The sequence below is a fragment of the Cygnus olor genome, chromosome 5, assembly GCF_009769625.2.
Source record: "Cygnus olor isolate bCygOlo1 chromosome 5, bCygOlo1.pri.v2, whole genome shotgun sequence".
In the NCBI taxonomy this organism is placed as follows: domain Eukaryota; kingdom Metazoa; phylum Chordata; class Aves; order Anseriformes; family Anatidae; genus Cygnus; species Cygnus olor.
The window spans coordinates 37559113-37577198 of NC_049173.1; the positions used below are offsets into that span (position 1 = coordinate 37559113).

Below are 18086 nucleotides of genomic sequence, written 5' to 3' on the forward strand. Positions count from 1 at the left end.
GCAAATAGCTGAAAGTAGAACATATTTCTAGCAGGCTTCCGTTTTAACAGTCTACATTATTAATATTGCATGCCATGGAACCATGTGAGGCTTTGCTCTGGAAATGTAAATTTGGAATAAAGTTCGGGACTGAAGGAAATAGCCATTGGGCTTGGGGACTCTTTAAGTTCACTAAAAAATTATTCTAAAACAAATATCCTACTGTGGTATTTGAGAAAGGGAGGCCGCAGTTTTGCAAACACCCTTGGCTGCTCTTGGATCATGCTGCTGGCAGAGGGAGCGATCCTGCCCTCCCCAGCCCCGGGGAGAGCAGTTCAGATGCTCTCCCTCCTGTTGGCAGCACGCATTATGCAGCCACAAGGTGAATTGGATTGGCCTGCCGCTGCTCCAGCTGAAACCTGAGCTTCTTTCTTTATTTTTCTTTTTGCAAGGCTAGTTTACAGTCACATCAGTGAAGAAAATGGTTATTTTTCAGCTGGCTCAACCTGTTTGTTGATGTTTGGCAGCATTAATCTGCTTAAGTCTATTCTGAAACGACATTTGTAAAAATGTCATTGTGAAACTGTCACAAAAGGTGCTTCCACTTCTATTTTCAATGACTAGCATTATTCAGATGGAAAAAGAAAGCAAAACACCATGATGTGTACTTGAGGGTCCATTAAAGTGAGAGAGATATTTTTAATCCTAGGAAGGCGGTAGTACCATAAATACACCTTTTCTACTTTAATTGTGTCATTTTGAAAGTGAATCTGGTTTTATCCTTAAGCCTGACACCAGCCTACAGTAATAATTGAAACACTTTTAAAGGATTTTCGTTTCCAGATCTTTTTTCCTTTGGAGGGCATGACTATGGTGATAATCTATTTTTCTCCCTTGTAACATTTCCTCACTCTTTTCTTAGGAAAACAAGCCATCCAGTTTTAATATGAAAAAGAGTTCTTTAAAAAAGTACTTTTCTTTCTCGCCCTTAAGTCTCAAGTAAAGGTTTTGAGTCGGCTCACATTGACTCAAATATTCAGGCTTGGGATAAAGCAGGAGGGTCTTGGAACTGAACAGATCTGAGTAATTACTTGCCTGGACTTGCCCATTTGATCTCTTTTTAATTATTCCATAACTTCTTTTTCCAAATGCAAAACCTTCTTGCATTTTGTTTGTATATTTATATATATAATATATGGTATTCTGGAGCCTGTGATCTGAAACCCAGGCTGCTCTGTTTGGTTTTTGGTCACGTCGGTCACACACAGGTGATTCCTGATGTCCTGTCTGCTTATGTTTCTGTTACCGATTCCTTTGAAAAGCCCACTTGTCTGCCCAAGCTTTAATTTGCTTACCCTGAGTGTTGGGTTAGTGCTAGGAAAAGCAGGCCCTGGAAGTAGTACCTGCAGCCAGTCAAGAAGGACATCACTTCATGCAGCTCTTTCAAACAAATAAGGCCCACAAAGTGCTTTTCCAAATTTCCCAGCTTAGTTGTAGTCAGGATCCAGTGTGTATCCTAAGACTCACTCCCACCAGAGATTTACCTGCCTTAGCTCAGAGCTGTGCTGCTTCCCTTTCTCTGCCTCATTATAAACATTTAAACTGCATGCCATTGTGTACAAGACCATTACGTAGAGTTAGAAATACATTGAACATTTAATGGAGAGGAATTGAGATGGTGGTTCTTACAGTTATAAAGCTGCTCACGGAAGAAGTGATTTTATTTCTTGGTAGATGCAGTTGTGACCGTTTGGTGCAAAGGCTAGAGAGATACAAGGTCTGTAGCTTGTCTGGGGAAAAGAAAGGCAAGATAAAAGCTCATCCTACCATTTGACAGTAAGGAGTTCCAAGAAAGAGAGATTTCCTTTGTCAATTGCACATTGTAAATGCTGGAGATGAGTTCCTCACCTGTCTTCATGGGGAGCGGAAGTTACTGTCATTTCCAGGCACCATTAATTGTGGTTAATGGTACAGAGAGGTTAATTCCACCGCTGAGCTCACTATGATTTTGAACAATTTCTATAAGGATCTTTGTACCTCTGGTACAAACCTGCTGTGGAAAGGCCTCAGTGCCTACAGATACTCGGTAATGAAATTACCTGGGATGCAACAAAACTACTTTTTTATCTATTTCTTTCTGAGAGTACTTAACAGTGAACGTAGCTGTTCTGCATTCACCATCAAGAAAAGACTTGGGGAAGTCTACCCTCTGCCTGGCTGAGCAGTGGGAGCCACCAGCATGGGAAAACACACACTGGCGAGGAAAGGCTTCAGAGTTCTAACAATTCTTTTTCTCTTTTCTAACTAGGTGAACGTTTGGCTAAGCCTGAGAGAGGCAAAATGCGAGTACACAAAATTTCCAACGTGAACAAGGCCTTGGATTTCATTGCCAGCAAAGGAGTCAAACTAGTATCTATTGGAGCAGAAGGTAAAGCAACCAGCTGATTGTCTGATTTGTCTGGGTCCAAGCTATGCTTACCATAGCCTTTCTCTCACATCTGCATCTCAGTTCCCTTTGCGCCTCCCTAGCCCTACCATGTTTATTTCTCAATTGAAACAGAGCGGCTGTTTGTATTTAGCTTGTTGCAGAGTTTATGGGAAAGAACCCCTATTGTTGTAGGATGTGCCATAGGTCAAAGCCAAGGGCAGTCACCAGCACAGGTCAAGGATCCCAGAGACTTCAGTCCTCAGGGCTTCCAGGCTTCTTGCACACCCTAGAAATGTGGGTACTCTGCCTGGAAGCCCGTGTACTGTTGTGCAGACCATTGTGGGCAGCACCAGGGTTGCCGGTAAGATGAACTTGCAGATTGCACAGCAGAGTTGTGCAGGAGTTTTGTCTTCCTAGCGAAGATGGCAGGTGTTTTGCAGATACATAGCTCAAAACCTGGAAGGGCTTGCAGGTTGGTAAGATAGTTTGCTCTGACTTTTATAGACCTTAGTAACTTGTCATCTTGTCTGGACGGTGTTTTTGTGACATTCATTTTCCTCTGCTCTGGACCTGTGCCTATGGACTCCTGTTGTCACTGTTGCTGTGGAGACACTCCGCTTCTGTGATATTTCTAGGTTTGCCTTTACAGTGACCACGGAAAATAAGGGAGGTTTGTTATCGCCATCTTACAGATGGAATACGTGGTTTCTCCACGGAAACTCGTGACAGCCAGGATATGAGCCCGTGATACAGTTCTGGATGAGTATTCATCCTCAGGGAGGGGAGTGGGGCTGCAGGGCTGCGCTCTGCTTGTTCTTAGCCCAGGAGGTCAGAGCAGTATTGGCATGCTGTCCCTAGGTTTGGCCTCTTGGGTGTGCTCTTGGGAGCATCTCCAAAACACGTGCCTATCCGTTGGTCTTCTAGTTCTGTGTCAGATCAGGCAGAACACCTCAACCACTGCAGGTGTTTGTGTTTGCCTTACCCCATTTACCCCAGCTTAAAGTTGTAACGTTAGGAAGACTTTGGAACAATTTGCAGCTTGCATTCAGGGGCATCGCAGAAACGATTCTTTACAGTGTTTGCTATTTAAGAGCTAAATGTAAAGGATGAATGGCTTGATATAGCTTCCATGCAAAACTTTCCTTCGTTTTACTCAGCTTTTCCCACAGGAGCAACCTTAGGGTGTTGCTGTCCCTGAGTACTGTTTGTTTAGCGCAAGAGCAGATGTAAAGTTATTTTGTGCCCTTATTAAAATGACTATTATATCCAGCGTCTGATTCAGTAGTCCATATCTGTACAGGACTTTTTTATAACTAGAGGCTGGACCTGAAGCCAGAAGTCTCCTGCCTAAGCTCCTGCTGTCATCTGAATCTTGGACAGACATTTGGATTCTTCTGGGAGTCTAGAGCATGCGTCAAACCCAGCTTCACTGCTCTAATCCCTTTTTCTTTTTCTTTTCTGGTTCTGGTCTTCTTGGCACTAGTTGGCCTTTTCCTCTCCTTCCACTGGATTTCTCTTTTTGATCTCTGCTCCTGCACCAGCTATGACTGTACCCTCACAGCACTTACAGATCATTTGCAAGTAAAAGGCTCTGTGACCAATGATCTCCAGGACCTCATTATTCAGTATTGACTCATAGCAGTAATCCTGCTCGGGAGTAGGCTGCGAGGTGCATTTTTGTGGCAAGCCATGATTTAGTTCTGTCTAAACTGTGATTCTGACCTTCCCTGCCAAACCTTCCTGCCTCTCCTTTGTCCTGGTGCCCATGCAACTACCTGGTGAACCTATGTGGGTTTCTTTACATCACCCAAAAGATCTGGCTTTTAACAGACCATCGCAGTGACTTTGCTTTTGACAGCCAAGAGGAGTCTTTCTCAGGATGCTCTGGTGGCATTTGTTGTAGATGAAAACAAGCTGGCTGCTGAAGGTACACGTGGTACATGGCTGTGAAAGGGGGTAAGAGGAGAAGAGTCTGCTTTGAGACTGGCAGTGAGATGGGCACTCGGGCCTGTGCTTTGATGCAAGTTCGGGCCATGCAAGCGTGATCACGAATGCTCCCCCCGCAGCCCAGCACCTGCCTGTACCCCCAGACTGAGCCGAGGCCACTCTGGTGTCATCAGGAGACGTGGGCCTGCAGCAGGGCTTCTGCCCAGGCTGTCTAAGCTGGGTACACAGTAAATTGCACATCAGCTGTAAAAATGGACCTTTGCTTTGAACAGGATGGCAGTAGCTCTGTCCATTGAAGGGATTGTATGCCTTCCTGAGCGTGAATTTTAAGGTCGTACATTGAGACTTTCAGGAAACACCACGCCACAGCAAAGTAGGAAATCAAAGCCAATGAGGCAGTCATAACACTGCGCCAAGAAAATGAGCTGTAAATGCCTCAGGCAGGCGGGACTGATCTTGGAAGTTTTCCAAGTGGCTTTTCTACCATAAGGGAAAAATACAGTCCAGCGGCAGCTTGGGGGTACTCGCTAGGGCAGCACCTCCTCACCTCGAGGGAACTTGCTCCATCTCTGGGTATCCACCAGGCAGGAGAGTCTTGTGTGAAAGGTCTGTAGCCCAGCTGCAGCTCCCTATATACATTAGACAGAAGGCATTGGGTACTAATGTCCTGTAGTGGTTGACTTTTTTATTATTATTATTTTTTTATGGTGTGTGTTTAAAAAATAAGTTTCAGAAAGAATCTAAGAATCTCAGTGGGAGACTCTCAGGTCAACTAGCTTAAGCCTTGTGAAACAGAATCACAGAATCGTCTAGGTTGGAAGAGACCTCCAAGATCACCCAGTCCAACCTCTGACCTAACACTAACAAGTCCTCCACTAAACCATATCACTAAGCTCAACATCTAAACGTCTCTTAAAGACCTCCAGGGATGGTGACTCAACCACTTCCCTGGGCAGCCCATTCCAATGCCTAACAACCCTTTTGGTAAAGAAGTTCTTCCTAATATCCAACCTAAACCTCCCCTGGCACAGCTTTAGCCCATTCCCCCTCGTCCTGTCACCGGGCACGTGGGAGAATAGACCAACCCCCACCTCGCTACAGCCTCCTTTAAGGAGGCTTGCGCTCAACCAGAGTTAAAGCCAGCAAAAATGTTTCCATGGCATTTCTCTAGCATTCGTCAAATGAAGGTCCTTCTGTGCTGCTTACAAGCCAAGTTTTGCAGCTTTGTCCCAGTGGATGAGAACCAGAGTGGAAGAGGGCTTCCTATGCAGAGTATGTGTGTGGGCACGTTTCATGTCCACATTAAATGGAGGGTGAGCTAAGCAAAAGGAATAAGCTATGAGGATTAAGAGCAGCTTTTTTCAGCCATATCTGACATTAACAATCCAAGATGATTCTAAACATCTTTGTTTAGCTGGTCTATTGGATTGAAGCAGTTGTGGTAATACAACGGATCTGTGTAAACCTAGATCAAGGAAGGGTCTAGCCAGCTGCAGCTTCTGAATAGTTCTTCATCTGCTTCTACATCTCTCTCTCTTCTGACATCGCAGGAGCTTTCTTTTGCTGTAATAGATTCCATACTAGGGTCAAATGCTCCAGGGATTTAACAGATTGAATAGGTCAAGTATTTGTCCCCAAGACTTTTATATTTGCACCTCTAATCTGCATAGAAAATAACTGCTTTCTTAGACAGATGTAGCTCAGTTCAACATAAAGATAACTTTGGATGAACTGATCCCTCTTCTCACCTGTGTAAGTGAAAGGAGAAATAATGCATAAAGATTTCAGTGATTGTAGAAGACACAGCTGAGCAAAACACTGAACCACCAAGCAGAGCAAGCATGCATCTGACGGCAGAAAGAGGTGAAAAATAAGGTCTCTCCATGTCAGTGAGTGACACGTAGCATTATATTTGCCTCCTGCCTGCTCACAATTAGGAAGCTGAGATGTATGCATGCCCCCGTCATCAATGCCAGCAATCTGTCTTAAATCTGGCTGGACCATCCCTAGCAACATGCTTTGTGCAGACACAGTCATGGAAGCTTGTCCTGCTGCACCTGGCATTTTGTTAGGATAAATAAAATACACAGCAGCCTTTATTTTATGTCACCTTGTCTTTAATTCCCAAACCTAACACCATCCTGCCGGTTGTTCCTCCTCCGCAACTGCTTTGCTCCATGGGGTAGCCAGGTGCAGTGTTACGGACAACTCAGAAATAGCTGGGGTGCACAACGGTTTCTGCTTCTAACTACCCAGGTCAGAGGTAGAAAAGTAAGCTTGGTCCTTTTGGTATTCTTCAAAATGAATTTGTGAATTCAAAATTGCCATTTTAAAAGCCACATCTATGTAGCAAGCCAGTCTTACTCCTAAGAACTGAATATTTGTCAAGCCCTTAATTGGCTATCGAACAAGTGGATGAGAGTACTGTAATTTTTACATATTTTGTTTGTGGTGTTTGGTACAATTATAGGAGCTGGGTGGAAGCATACTCACTGGTGCAAGAAATTTCCTTCCAGTGGCTGCAGACGCCTTGTCAGCTTTAGCCAGCAATGATCCACCCCCGAGTTGAATGTAAATCACATTAATAGCATGTACTTGCTGCTGCTGCTCAGACCACAGCTGCTGCTGGTGGAGAAAATGCAGAGAATGTTTGCAGAGGTCCTGCCTAGGAAGAGCACTGAGAAAGCACAGTTAGGCAGAAGATACAGCTTGGCTGTTAGCCTTTTATACCATACCACTCTCACATTATTGAGTGTCGCTTGTATCAGAGGGAACAAACATAGCATCTTTAATTAAACAAGCATTAGGCTGTTCCAGCTTTGCAGTGCTACGTTCAACTTTTTAACAGTTTCTGTGGAGTCTCTTTCTTGTCGTCACCAGGAAGCAGAAGGCTTCATGCAAACGTGATTTTTGCTTTTGCTTCTTGGCCATATTCCACTGTACTAGAAAGAGACTGGCACCAGCTGAAGGGCACCAAAGGAATCCTAAGGGATAAGGAGGTTGTGATTGGGGAATGCAGAGATGGAGAAATGCATGAGTTAGGGCCAAAGAGCATATGGCTCTTTCTGAACAAGCTGGTGGCTTTTGTAACCAGGTTGCCAGGAGAAGTTTTTTTGCTCTAGAAATTAAAAATGCTTGCCTGCTTCTAACAAAAGATAACAGTTTTGTCAACTCTATTTAAAAGAAGAAAAAAGAAAAAAGGAAGGCAAGGACTGGGGATGGTATGGTAGATTAAATCTGCATCCCAGGATGGATCACTCACTAATCTCACTGACATCAGTATCTGCTTGGTAGGTGGTGAGTTTTCTCTTTGTCAAGAAAAAATAAAGTGATTTGTAGAGATGAAGTGGTGGAAATATTTTGGGCTTCTTCCAGAGCAGCTTTGATTTGGTGCAGTGCCAAGGAAGAATCTGACATGGGAGCAGGGAGCAGACATCTTCCTTTTAAATTGAATAAGGCAAAGAAGAGGACTGGGGGAGAAAGGATACTTTCCACCTTAACTCCACCAGCTAACTTTATAAAAAGGGGAATTTGAGAATGTGACTAGAGCATAGTACTGAGTTCTAATGCCACATTAGCAACTTAACACCATCTGGTTTTATGTAGTATCTTGACCTTTAGTTCCAATTAAAATCCATGGAACAGTAATATTAATTACCTGTTTCAGCTCACTGATTGATTTATTAGAGTTCATAAACCATTTCCAACATTGAAGTATTGCCATCAGATTTTAATCTAGTCCATTAAAATAAAGAGCTAAATTTATTTTCAGATCTTAAGTATACCCTAGGGTCCTTCTGCCAACTGCTGTGGTTTTTACAGGCATTGCTTTTTTGTGGTTGTTTTTTTTTCTATTTTTTTTCTTTTTAAATCCCCATGAAGATCTATGACATGAACAAAGCATGCGGAAAACGTGGATGCTTTCTTTAATGTTTCAGCTATGGTATCTCAGGTATCTTTAATAATAGTAAGTATTTTCCTTTACATTGATTGCAGTGCTTCACAGGAGGATGGAGAATGCAATTTGATAAAACTGTCAGCAGGCAAACAGTTCTTTTCATGCCAGAAAAAGTAACCATAGTTCTTTTGTACTACAATGAAAAGTTTGTTGGCTATTTAATTCTGAGCAAACTGATGTCCCCCTCAAGCTGTAAGTGCAGAAGGGAGTGGACACAGGTGTTCTGGAGCAGAACAAGCTGGCATGTCTAGTTTTATATCTTTTCAACTTGTAAATTCCTAATGCAGATGTGTGACAAAGCACAGAACAGGTTATCCTTCCAGCTTACAGTGGAAGTTGCACCACGAGTACCACTGAATCACAAGCCAGGCAGCTGGGTTGGATGGACAGCGTTTTTGAAGCAGCATGTTTGGGCTACATGTTACTTGTCTGTTGGTTTTGAAGGCAGGGAGGTTCACATTTTGATAATTTCTCATAGGTGGAAAAACTTTTTTTAACAGCTTAACCAGAAAAATTCCAGTATTGTAACTTTTGCGACAGAATCCAGATGGGTGGCTGTTGCCTGTACTGTAGATTTGTCCTTGCCCCAGAGCGCAATGTGTTTCTGCAGGGCAGCTTTGTGGAAGCAGTGGCACATAGGTGTCTACAGTTGCAGAAAAATGGTTTCTGGCAATATGGTTATGACTTGAGTTGTTCTAGCCCAAACAGTAGGTTAATTCTAACCCTTTTCTTACTGAAAATACCTGTGTAACTTGTCAGTTATTTGTGAAACATCCTTCTGCCGTTCAGGAAACCACCAGAGAATGACTAGAAAAAACAGATAGGTTATTTTCACCATCCAAAAAAAAAATGAAGGCTGTAAATTTTATAACCTGAATATGTAGTCCATGCAGAATTTTTGCAGATGCTGAGGATCAGTGTTTGAGACCCATCTGCTTGCAATTTGGACTGTTTGGTGCTCTTCTGCAAGCAGTGGAAACCCCTTTCTGGTCTAGCATCTTCCCAGCGCCTCCCCCCAGAATCTACATCCCTTGTCCCAAACAGACCATACGTCACATGTGCAAATGGTTGCTTTCTAAAACCTCCCAGTTGTTGACCCTTGCTGATTTATATTGCAGAGTCCAGTGAGCAATAAAGCACAATCTGTTTGACATCTTAGTTTATGTTATGCTCTGCTCAAGCTGATCAGCATGAGTCTTAGCATTCCTCTTCAAGCATGATGCATGTACTTTGAGGAATGCTCTTCTGTGTCTTTTGGCAATTACATGACTGAAGGAATTGCTACACAGGCAGTCTGGGGCATTTAGGCTTGTTTGAAATTAAAATGCCGATGTTTCTTGGTTTTCTTGGTTTTATTTTGTTCACACTACACAACCAGCTGCCAGAACTCATGTGCATTGGGAAGTCTCCCTGGTTGTTCTGGTATAACTTCCCTGGGGCAGTTATATAGGTGTGACTTGTAGTAGATATACCAGAGTAAGGCAGGAAGGCTTTACTTTTTCCCCGTTTGGGTTATATGGCTTATGAGTGATAGAAATTAAACTTGAACAATGTGGTTTTAGGTCCCTGCGGTGAATTACACTGATCTATATTGGTCCTTGTTCCTGTGTCACTATCTGTTCTTCTCTCAGTGGTATAATGCAAGAGAACCACTATAATTAGTGGGAACTACTGTGCAAGACTGTGCTGCACCAGCAGAGCATCTGGGGAGGCAGAGAACTGCTTTTAGCTGGAATTACAGTTTCCCCCATCTGCAAAACGGAGGGCTTCCTAATGTACCTGTTTTACTGGGATTTGCACTTGCAACTTAATGCCTTCTATTCCATTTCTTTCTCCATTTTTTTCCCTAGAAATTGTGGATGGCAACGTTAAAATGACTCTTGGAATGATCTGGACCATCATCCTTCGTTTTGCCATTCAGGATATCTCAGTTGAAGGTAAATCTCAGTTCTTTCAAGCCACAGTTGAGCAGCAAACAAATGGGGTGGCCACATGGCTTTGCCACTTAAAAGGCCCAGAATGTGCTTGTAGATGAGTCACTGGAAGATCCCAGGGAGCTACCATTCCCAAGCTGCCCTATGGTCTTATTGACTTTTCTGTCAAGATTCAGATATGCTGAGAAGACTTTTCACCTCATCTTCTTGTAAGAGAATTTAAGAGCAGCTCAAAAAGATGGCTAAGCAGGAAAGTCAACTTTGATGTTGGAATCTATTGTATTTCTTGCAGGCTGATTCAAGGACTAGCACTGAAAATGAACGTTTCTTCTGCAAGTCCTACAAAAATCTCCTCTCTAATCCCAAAATGCCATCTCTTTATTACAGAACCTCTTTAAGAAAATAACAATATCAAAATCATTCCAGTACACTCTTCAAAGAAAGAATTTTATGACAAAGGAAGTTAAATAAAGTGCAATTCAGTGCTGCCTCTACTAAAGAGGAGTTGGTCATGTTTTTCTAGCATGTGCTCCAGAGACTCTTGCTTTCTGCGAAAGTGGGTTAATTGGTGTGCATTCTTTCTTTCTTTAGAGACATCTGCTAAAGAAGGACTTTTGTTATGGTGTCAGAGGAAGACAGCCCCCTACAAAAATGTTAACATCCAAAACTTCCATATCAGGTGAGTCACAGGCAAGAACTTAGCTTTACAATCCGTGTTATTTTCAGATGTCTTTATGCTATATTTAAAAATTTTCCTGACACATCCACATTTCCATAGGAAACTATGTTACATGGTAGCATAGTCCAGAGAGACGCATAGGAAATTAAAGGCAGAGGTTATAAGAGGATACAAGCACCTACATCCCAATTCTTCATTCTGGTTACAATTGCTGCTTTTGAGAAGTTGGAGAACTTTTCATGGAGCATGAGGTCCTCTGAGAGAAGCGTATATGACAAAGGATAAGCAAGATCCTTCCACTCTGTGAAAACTCAGAATACCTTAGAAGAAATGAAGTAAGGGCTTTTTAAACCCTTATTTCACCAGGAACTTTGTTGTACAGCAGGGTTAGGATGGGATGAAAGGTCTTGTTGCTCTGCTTTTAATATTTGTAAACTGACAGACATTCTACTGAAGATTATGTGTAATAGTGCTTTTGCAGCACATCTCAGAGAACTGTATGAACCTTATAAATGTAAAGCTTTTTTTTTTTTTTGAGAGCTGAAGTTCTGTCCATGTTAACCAGTACTGTAGTGGACCTAGCTATGGGCTTTGCTTAAGACTGAGTGCAGAAGTGCCTTTGAGAACACCAAGTGCATCAGTGCTTCACATCCCAGATTAGTTGATGAAGTCTTTAGATTTGATAAATTGTAGGAAACGATTATGCTAATTGGAATGAAGAATTATGGTTCCACTTCTGCTCGTACGTCCAGAGCAGTCTGGGAAGTGAAGCATTAGCTTATTTAATGCTGGTTATAGCCACCAACATTTGTTCCCTTCCTCCTCAATCTGTCTCTTCCCTAAGGCATGCACTTGTATATACACCTTTTTTCAACCCTGAGCTCTGCACCTGTTCTTGCATGCTCTCCAGGACAGGAAAAATTCAGCACAGAAAACTGGTGTAAAGGAGGTGGCAATACAAAGGGCAAGTCCTAATTGCAGTGTATTTTTTTTAGGGCTTGAAAGGAATCCTTCCCAGCACTTACAGAGGTGCTGCTGGTTAGAAACTAAATCCTCATTAATCATCCTCCTGTTTTGGTGCCTTCTCTCATGCTCATACTGTGTCTCTCCCTGGCTGAGCACTGTTCATTGTGCTCTCTTCTGTCTCTCTTACAGTTGGAAGGATGGCCTTGGTTTCTGCGCTTTAATTCACAGACACCGTCCAGAGCTCATCGACTATGGGAAGCTACGAAAGGTACAACTCAATTTGTTTGTCATACCAAATGTTTGGGTCCATGGAGGTAAAGAGGGAGAAGAATTAGCTTGATAAACAGATAACTGGACAACTTCAACACAAGCTGGCAGTTGCAGGGCTAGGGGGAAGGAAGGAGGGGATGAATCAGTACATTCAGGCTTCTTAGTGAAGCGTGAACTTAATGAGCTGCCTGCTTGACTTTCCTTGCTTTCAGACTGCCTTATACCAGCCACACGTGCCCCAGTCCCAGCTAATGAGCAAAAACTGGCAAATTCACTAACACCAAATGTAAGGCTAATTCTGTACTAATGTCACAGACTAGTGAGTCAGATCAGACTTCTGGGAAGAGCTGGATGGAAACCGGTTACCTGGTAATCAAGTGTAAAAGCTCAAGTGAGGTGGGTGTTGTGCCCTTACTGGATGCTTGCCACGTGCTTCCAGTCAGCACTGAGCCATCCGCATACTGGACGTCTCCTAGCATGTAGATGTCAAATACCAGAAAAGCATTTGCCATAACACTTAAGTTTTATTTTAAAAATTGCCACTGGCAACATGGCATCTAGCTGCTCCAAAGTTTGCCTCCTGTGTGTCTTGGAAACAAGACTGCTACATGGACGATGAGAGAGAGTGATCAGCGCTTTGTGTTGCCAGCAGTGTTCTGACCCAGCCGGGTGTCAGAAGAGCAAGCTGGATTCGCATCCTACTTGCATTCCCACCACCTGCTTAGATCCTGTTTACCTATGTCTATGTATACAACCAGAGTGAAATGTCACCAAGAGCATTATTTGTGTACTGTTACTGGGGCTAATATATTAGAAGTTTGACCATCTGATCTCATGGGCTGGCTGTTAGAAAGATGCTAGCTAGAAAAATAAGCATAGAATCCCATCACTAATAGATCTGGGCTCTTGAATTACTGTGCAAATGGACAATATGTAAATGAGTTAATCAAATTAGCTGCTTCCTTGAGGCAGTGACTTGTACAATGCCTGATCTGCTTTTCAGTAACCTTTTAGATCTTTACTGTCTTGCAGAGCAGTCAATTATATTATCTGATCAGTTTTGGTGTCTGGAGTCAGCATATGATGAATAAACAGTGGGGATAGACTCTACCTGTTTACATAAACAGCAGCAATAAAAAATGGAATTACTGGGGCTAACTACATTTTCAGTGTCTGATCTTGGGAAAATAAAAGCAGCTAAACCCAACAGGGTAAATGCTACAATGCTCTCCATTACCAACAAAGTCCTAAGCCAAACCCAAACAAAACCAGAGTAAGGGAAAGAAAAGGAAAGTTATTTGGTCACTTTGCCTGCAGGCCTTATAAGGTGAAGGAGAGGGTGATTGTTCTAGCCAAAATCAATATTAATTGGAAGGAATTTGTCCTCCTTGGAGTATGGTTAAAGGCAACCAGTTCCTTTTGTGTTCCCCTTGACTTTGATCACATCCTTCATCGGGTTCCCTCTGCATTCCTGCAGTCTTCTGACCCTTACTGTATCATTTTTATTTTTGTTCTGCCTTGATTGCTTTAAAGGCATGAGATTAAATGCATGTTTGATTACTCTACAGAACTCAAGTCTTGAGCAAATAGCTGGGAAGAACTTAGCTCAGAGCCTAGCCTTTAGCTCTGATTGCAGTTGATGTGTGCTGAAGTTGCCTTTTTTACACTAGATCTTTCAAACCCATCTGTATAATGTACAAACATGGCACCTTCCTAAATACAGTATTTGCCTGCACAATTTCTGCACCCTTCTCCTCAAAACAAAGCAAACGAACAAACCCCAGCACTTTGAATCTGCCCTGGCTCTGGGGATTTATGGTGCAGAGAAAGACATGAGGAGGGCTGCTGAGATCAGCCATTGCAGCAGAGGATTGGTTAAAGGTCCACCTCCAGGTATCTTCCATCCCTAGGGATTGATTAGCTCACACACCTCAGCTGCGTGTGCCTTTGGTGATGTTGTGTGTTTGTATACACACACACACACACACAAATAAATGAGAGAGAGAAGTGAACATCAGCAGTCCAAGATGATAAGAAGTCTGCATTATACCTCCTGTTTGAGCAGCATTCTCATGCAGTTTTAATATTTTCTGCTCCTTCGTAAAGGCTGTGTCTGTGCTACATACCGTGTGTTGGCAGTGTATGGTAGCAAAAGGTAGGCAGTGAAGCTGTGTGTCTGCTTCCCAAAAAATTAGAAAGTTCTTTTATCAGCATGGTTGTTCTTGGTTCCTAGCTCTTTTTTCTTTAGCTATAGTAGTAGAGTGAGCACAATTATTTTCTGCTGACACGCAGTGCCTAGCTGAAGGTGCTTGTATTGACCAGGCCCTGAAATGAAAGGTTCAGGTCAACCTAATTTGGTGTCAGTAATTCCCTGACACCACAACAACTTATTTGGCTAGATGGCTTTTATTCAGTGCAGGTCTGTCTGCTATTGTTCTGGTCAATGTAGGTAAGATCTTCAGCTCATGGTCTGCACATGAGGGATATGCAGAAGATGGGGCTTCCCGTCCTCCTTTTACCCCCATCCAGAGCTCAACTGTGAACCACATCTAAGATATTTTCATCCAGTACAGTGGTTGATAGCTCAAACACCCCCTCATGTACTGCAGTCCATATAGAAGTGTCATCTGTGCGCTGCTGTTGAAGGCATTTCTTACAGATATTCCTGAAAACATGAATTGTACTAACTGGATTTTTTTTTCCCAGTGTCTTCAGCTCTGGCAGATATAGGAAGTGCTTGCTCTCTCTTGATTTTCCTCCATCCCCTTTCCTGATTGCTAGCTAATAGAAGATTTTTTCATGTCACACTGCAATAATTGCCATGGCAACCTTGTGTGCTGCAAGGGCTTGGGACTAGCTGGAGGAGGAGAGATGACTCCCTGTGTGAGTTAGGGTTGTGGTGGAAAAGGAGGAGCTGTGGTCGTCTTTAGACAGCAAAAACAGAGAATGTGCCAGGTAGGCATCTGTTTAGAGCAGGTGTGTACTGTCTGCCACTGTTAAAACAACATTATTGTTACGTGGAAAAAAACTATAGCTTTCCTGGTTGTTGGCCCTGCCAGAGCTCACAAGTTACTGCTTTTCTTAGGTGTCTCTATTTCTGTGCTCATGTAAGCAGGCTGGGAACTGAGGCACCTCTGGAGACCCTCATCTCTGTCAGTGGTGGTCTGGGATGTGTGTCTGAGCCATGGAGGGAAGGGACAAGTCACTTGGCTTTTGTTTGCTCTGCTGCCTTTGGGTCCCTAAAGCATGACTGCACCTGTGGTGCTGGAGTGCTGCTTTGCGTGGCCTGGAGTCGCCAGGACAGTCTTCACTTACTTTTCCCTCTTCACGAGGAGTCAACTGAAATGAGGAATATGAAGTAATGATTAGCTGGTGTACTAGGGGCTGGAACTGAAAGCAGTGGTGTTTGGAGGAATTTATAGGGTCTTAAGGCCCTGTTGAGGCCGCTAGGGAACCCTCTGCCTTGCAACCAAGAAGCACCACCTTTGTGGTAAGCAGCTCCACTGTCTGTGAGGGGTGAAGCTTTTCCCACAGGGAACAAGGCCTTGCTCAGGTTTATCTCTCTGTTCATCTCCAGGCTTGTCTTGGGCTTAGATAGCTTGCTTTCAGTAGCGTTATCTTTAGCTTCATTCCCCAAGAGACGGTGTGATCACACATCTTTGTTACATACGAAAAAGAAGTCAGCTGGCTTCATCTAGGTAAGCCTTCGGTTTCCCACACGTTAAGACTTCCAGCCCTTCCTTTGGGAGTGCCCAAGACCAGTAAGTTTTCCCATCAGGAAACCTCTCCCAGCTTTCAGCTTATGAATTCTTTTTAACCTTGGGCAGCACTGCTCCTGGCGTTGTTACTCGCAGACTGATAGGAAAGCTATCTGCAGCAAGTTTGCACCTCCCTTTCCTCCAGGAGAGGCTGACCGCTCCTCCGGCAGCTCTGGCAGACAGGGCTGTGCTGAGGAAGGGTCTGGGTTAATAATACTAGGCTCTCTCTTGGGGCAGAGGGTGTTAGTGATGTCGTGGTATTCATGGTCAGCGTGGGTTGAAATTAAAAGTACATGGTGGTGATGTTTCTACAGAAGGAGAAAATGGCACATGGGCTAGGGGAAAATTTCACTCGAGTGAAAGAAAGGCTGTTACGCTTCCTTCCTCTAAGGGTAAATGGAGGTGAGGTCCTGTCTACATGTAGCTAGTCTCAGCTCCTCAAATAAGGCTTTTGGTTACTCTTTGGGTTCATTGTGGTTTCTGCACAGCAGGTACCAGAGACAAGCAGGCTGAAGTTGAACTGGTGCCAGTGTCTGTAAGTCCATTGCACAGGGTGGCTGCTTGTGGCTGGAGGATATTTAAAATCCCCTGCACCTCTGCTAAGCTCTGAAGAGGTGGATTTAGATATATCTGTTGAAGTCACCCCTGAAAGTGTTCTAAATAGAACTAAGAACTAACTGGTGCTGAGAAATGATGGCCTGTTGCCATGTGTGACAGCCGTTCGTTTCATCACAGTGCGCCCATGCAACATTTCCTCACTTAATATTGACTTGTCCCAGTGGACTAAATATGGATTACTGGTTGGGTCTGTTTGGATGGCCGCTGTGTATGATTTACTTTGGTAGGTGAAACTTTGCTGCCTGCTGGAGACATTCATCCAAAGGAACATGATATTGTTATGGGATGCCAACCCAAAGCATGCATTAATTCTTGGAGAACTGCTGCAGCAAACCTCTTCCAGAATGGCTCGGTTTCCTAGCTTCATGAACACAGTAATCCAGGGGCTACTTTGTGACCAGTGCTGTAAAGAAACCTTTCTGCATGCCTTCACCAGTCCTTCCAAGCCTGCCTGGCTTCATCTTTCATGCTTAGTGGGTTCAAAGGAGGTTGCCTATTGATTAAAGGTTAGGTACAGCTCAGTCTTCCAAGTCATTGCAATAAGTGAAGGCACATGCTCTCAAAAAGGAAAGAGGTAGAGCATGGATGCTAGTCCAGGAAGAAGGTGAAAAGATAAAACTTCTTTTTCCTAATATTTAAGGCGGGACATGGTGTGTATGGCACAAATGATAGTATGGAGAGACACCCTATCCTTCCTCTCTCCTAAAAGCCTCTTAGCAAACAGTGACTAAACACTAGCATTTTGTGCACAGCCCCTCCTCCAGCAGAAGCCACCTGTCTCAACAGTAGAAACAGTCATCCATGAAATTGATTGATCCTTCAGAATAAATGTCATGGATATGCAGGAATATAGGAATCAGGCTTGTATGAGGGGCTGATACTGCTTGGTAGGTGTTTTGTTGCTGATCATTGCATTTGAAAGCTGGGAGCAATTTGCAGAGGTCTTTCATTTCCAGCGACATCTGTGTTTCACATTCTCTTGTTTGGTTCTCTAAAATCTAGTTAGCTACCTTTGTGATATGACTCATGTCACACGAAACTTTGTTTAGAATTTGATTACTGTGTATTGATGTCTGTATCTGAAGTGCATCCTGCTACAGCAGAAGGTTTATACCTAGAGGAATAGAAATATACCAAGGAAATGGCAAGTCCTGTGCAGCGCTTAGGAAGAAAACCAATGCTCAGACAAAATGGGTACTTTTATATATATTTATTTTGTAGAGATTTGTTCAAACATTTCTCTTCCTCCCACTCAACTGGTGTTCAACAAACTGTACACTAGCTAAGGACAGCACCCGTTGCAGATGTTGTTACTATTTTAGTATTGCTTAGATGTTCTAACAGATACACTGCTCTGCAGTTCTTTAAAATGGAAGATGCAAACCTAATGTAAGCATGATATGTAAATGTGTGATATGGCCATTTACTATCAATATGATGTGAAGCTAATGTTACTTTAAACTAAATGCAAAACAAAATGTATTACTCCTTTTTGTTGCAAGTGCATAGATTATATGTTATTATCATATCATGAGTCTCCAGGCTCTGC

At 43.2% G+C, this 18086-nt stretch overlaps 1 protein-coding gene across 1 annotated transcript in view; it reads left to right on the forward strand.

Moving 5' to 3' along the window:
• ACTN1 (actinin alpha 1) overlaps positions 1–18086 on the forward strand; it is an 87391-nt gene that overhangs the window by 41969 nt on the left and 27336 nt on the right. The window contains 4 exon segments of the mRNA XM_040559501.1: positions 2288–2407; positions 10163–10249; positions 10838–10925; positions 12081–12159. Coding sequence (XP_040415435.1) covers positions 2288–2407; positions 10163–10249; positions 10838–10925; positions 12081–12159 — 374 coding nt within the window.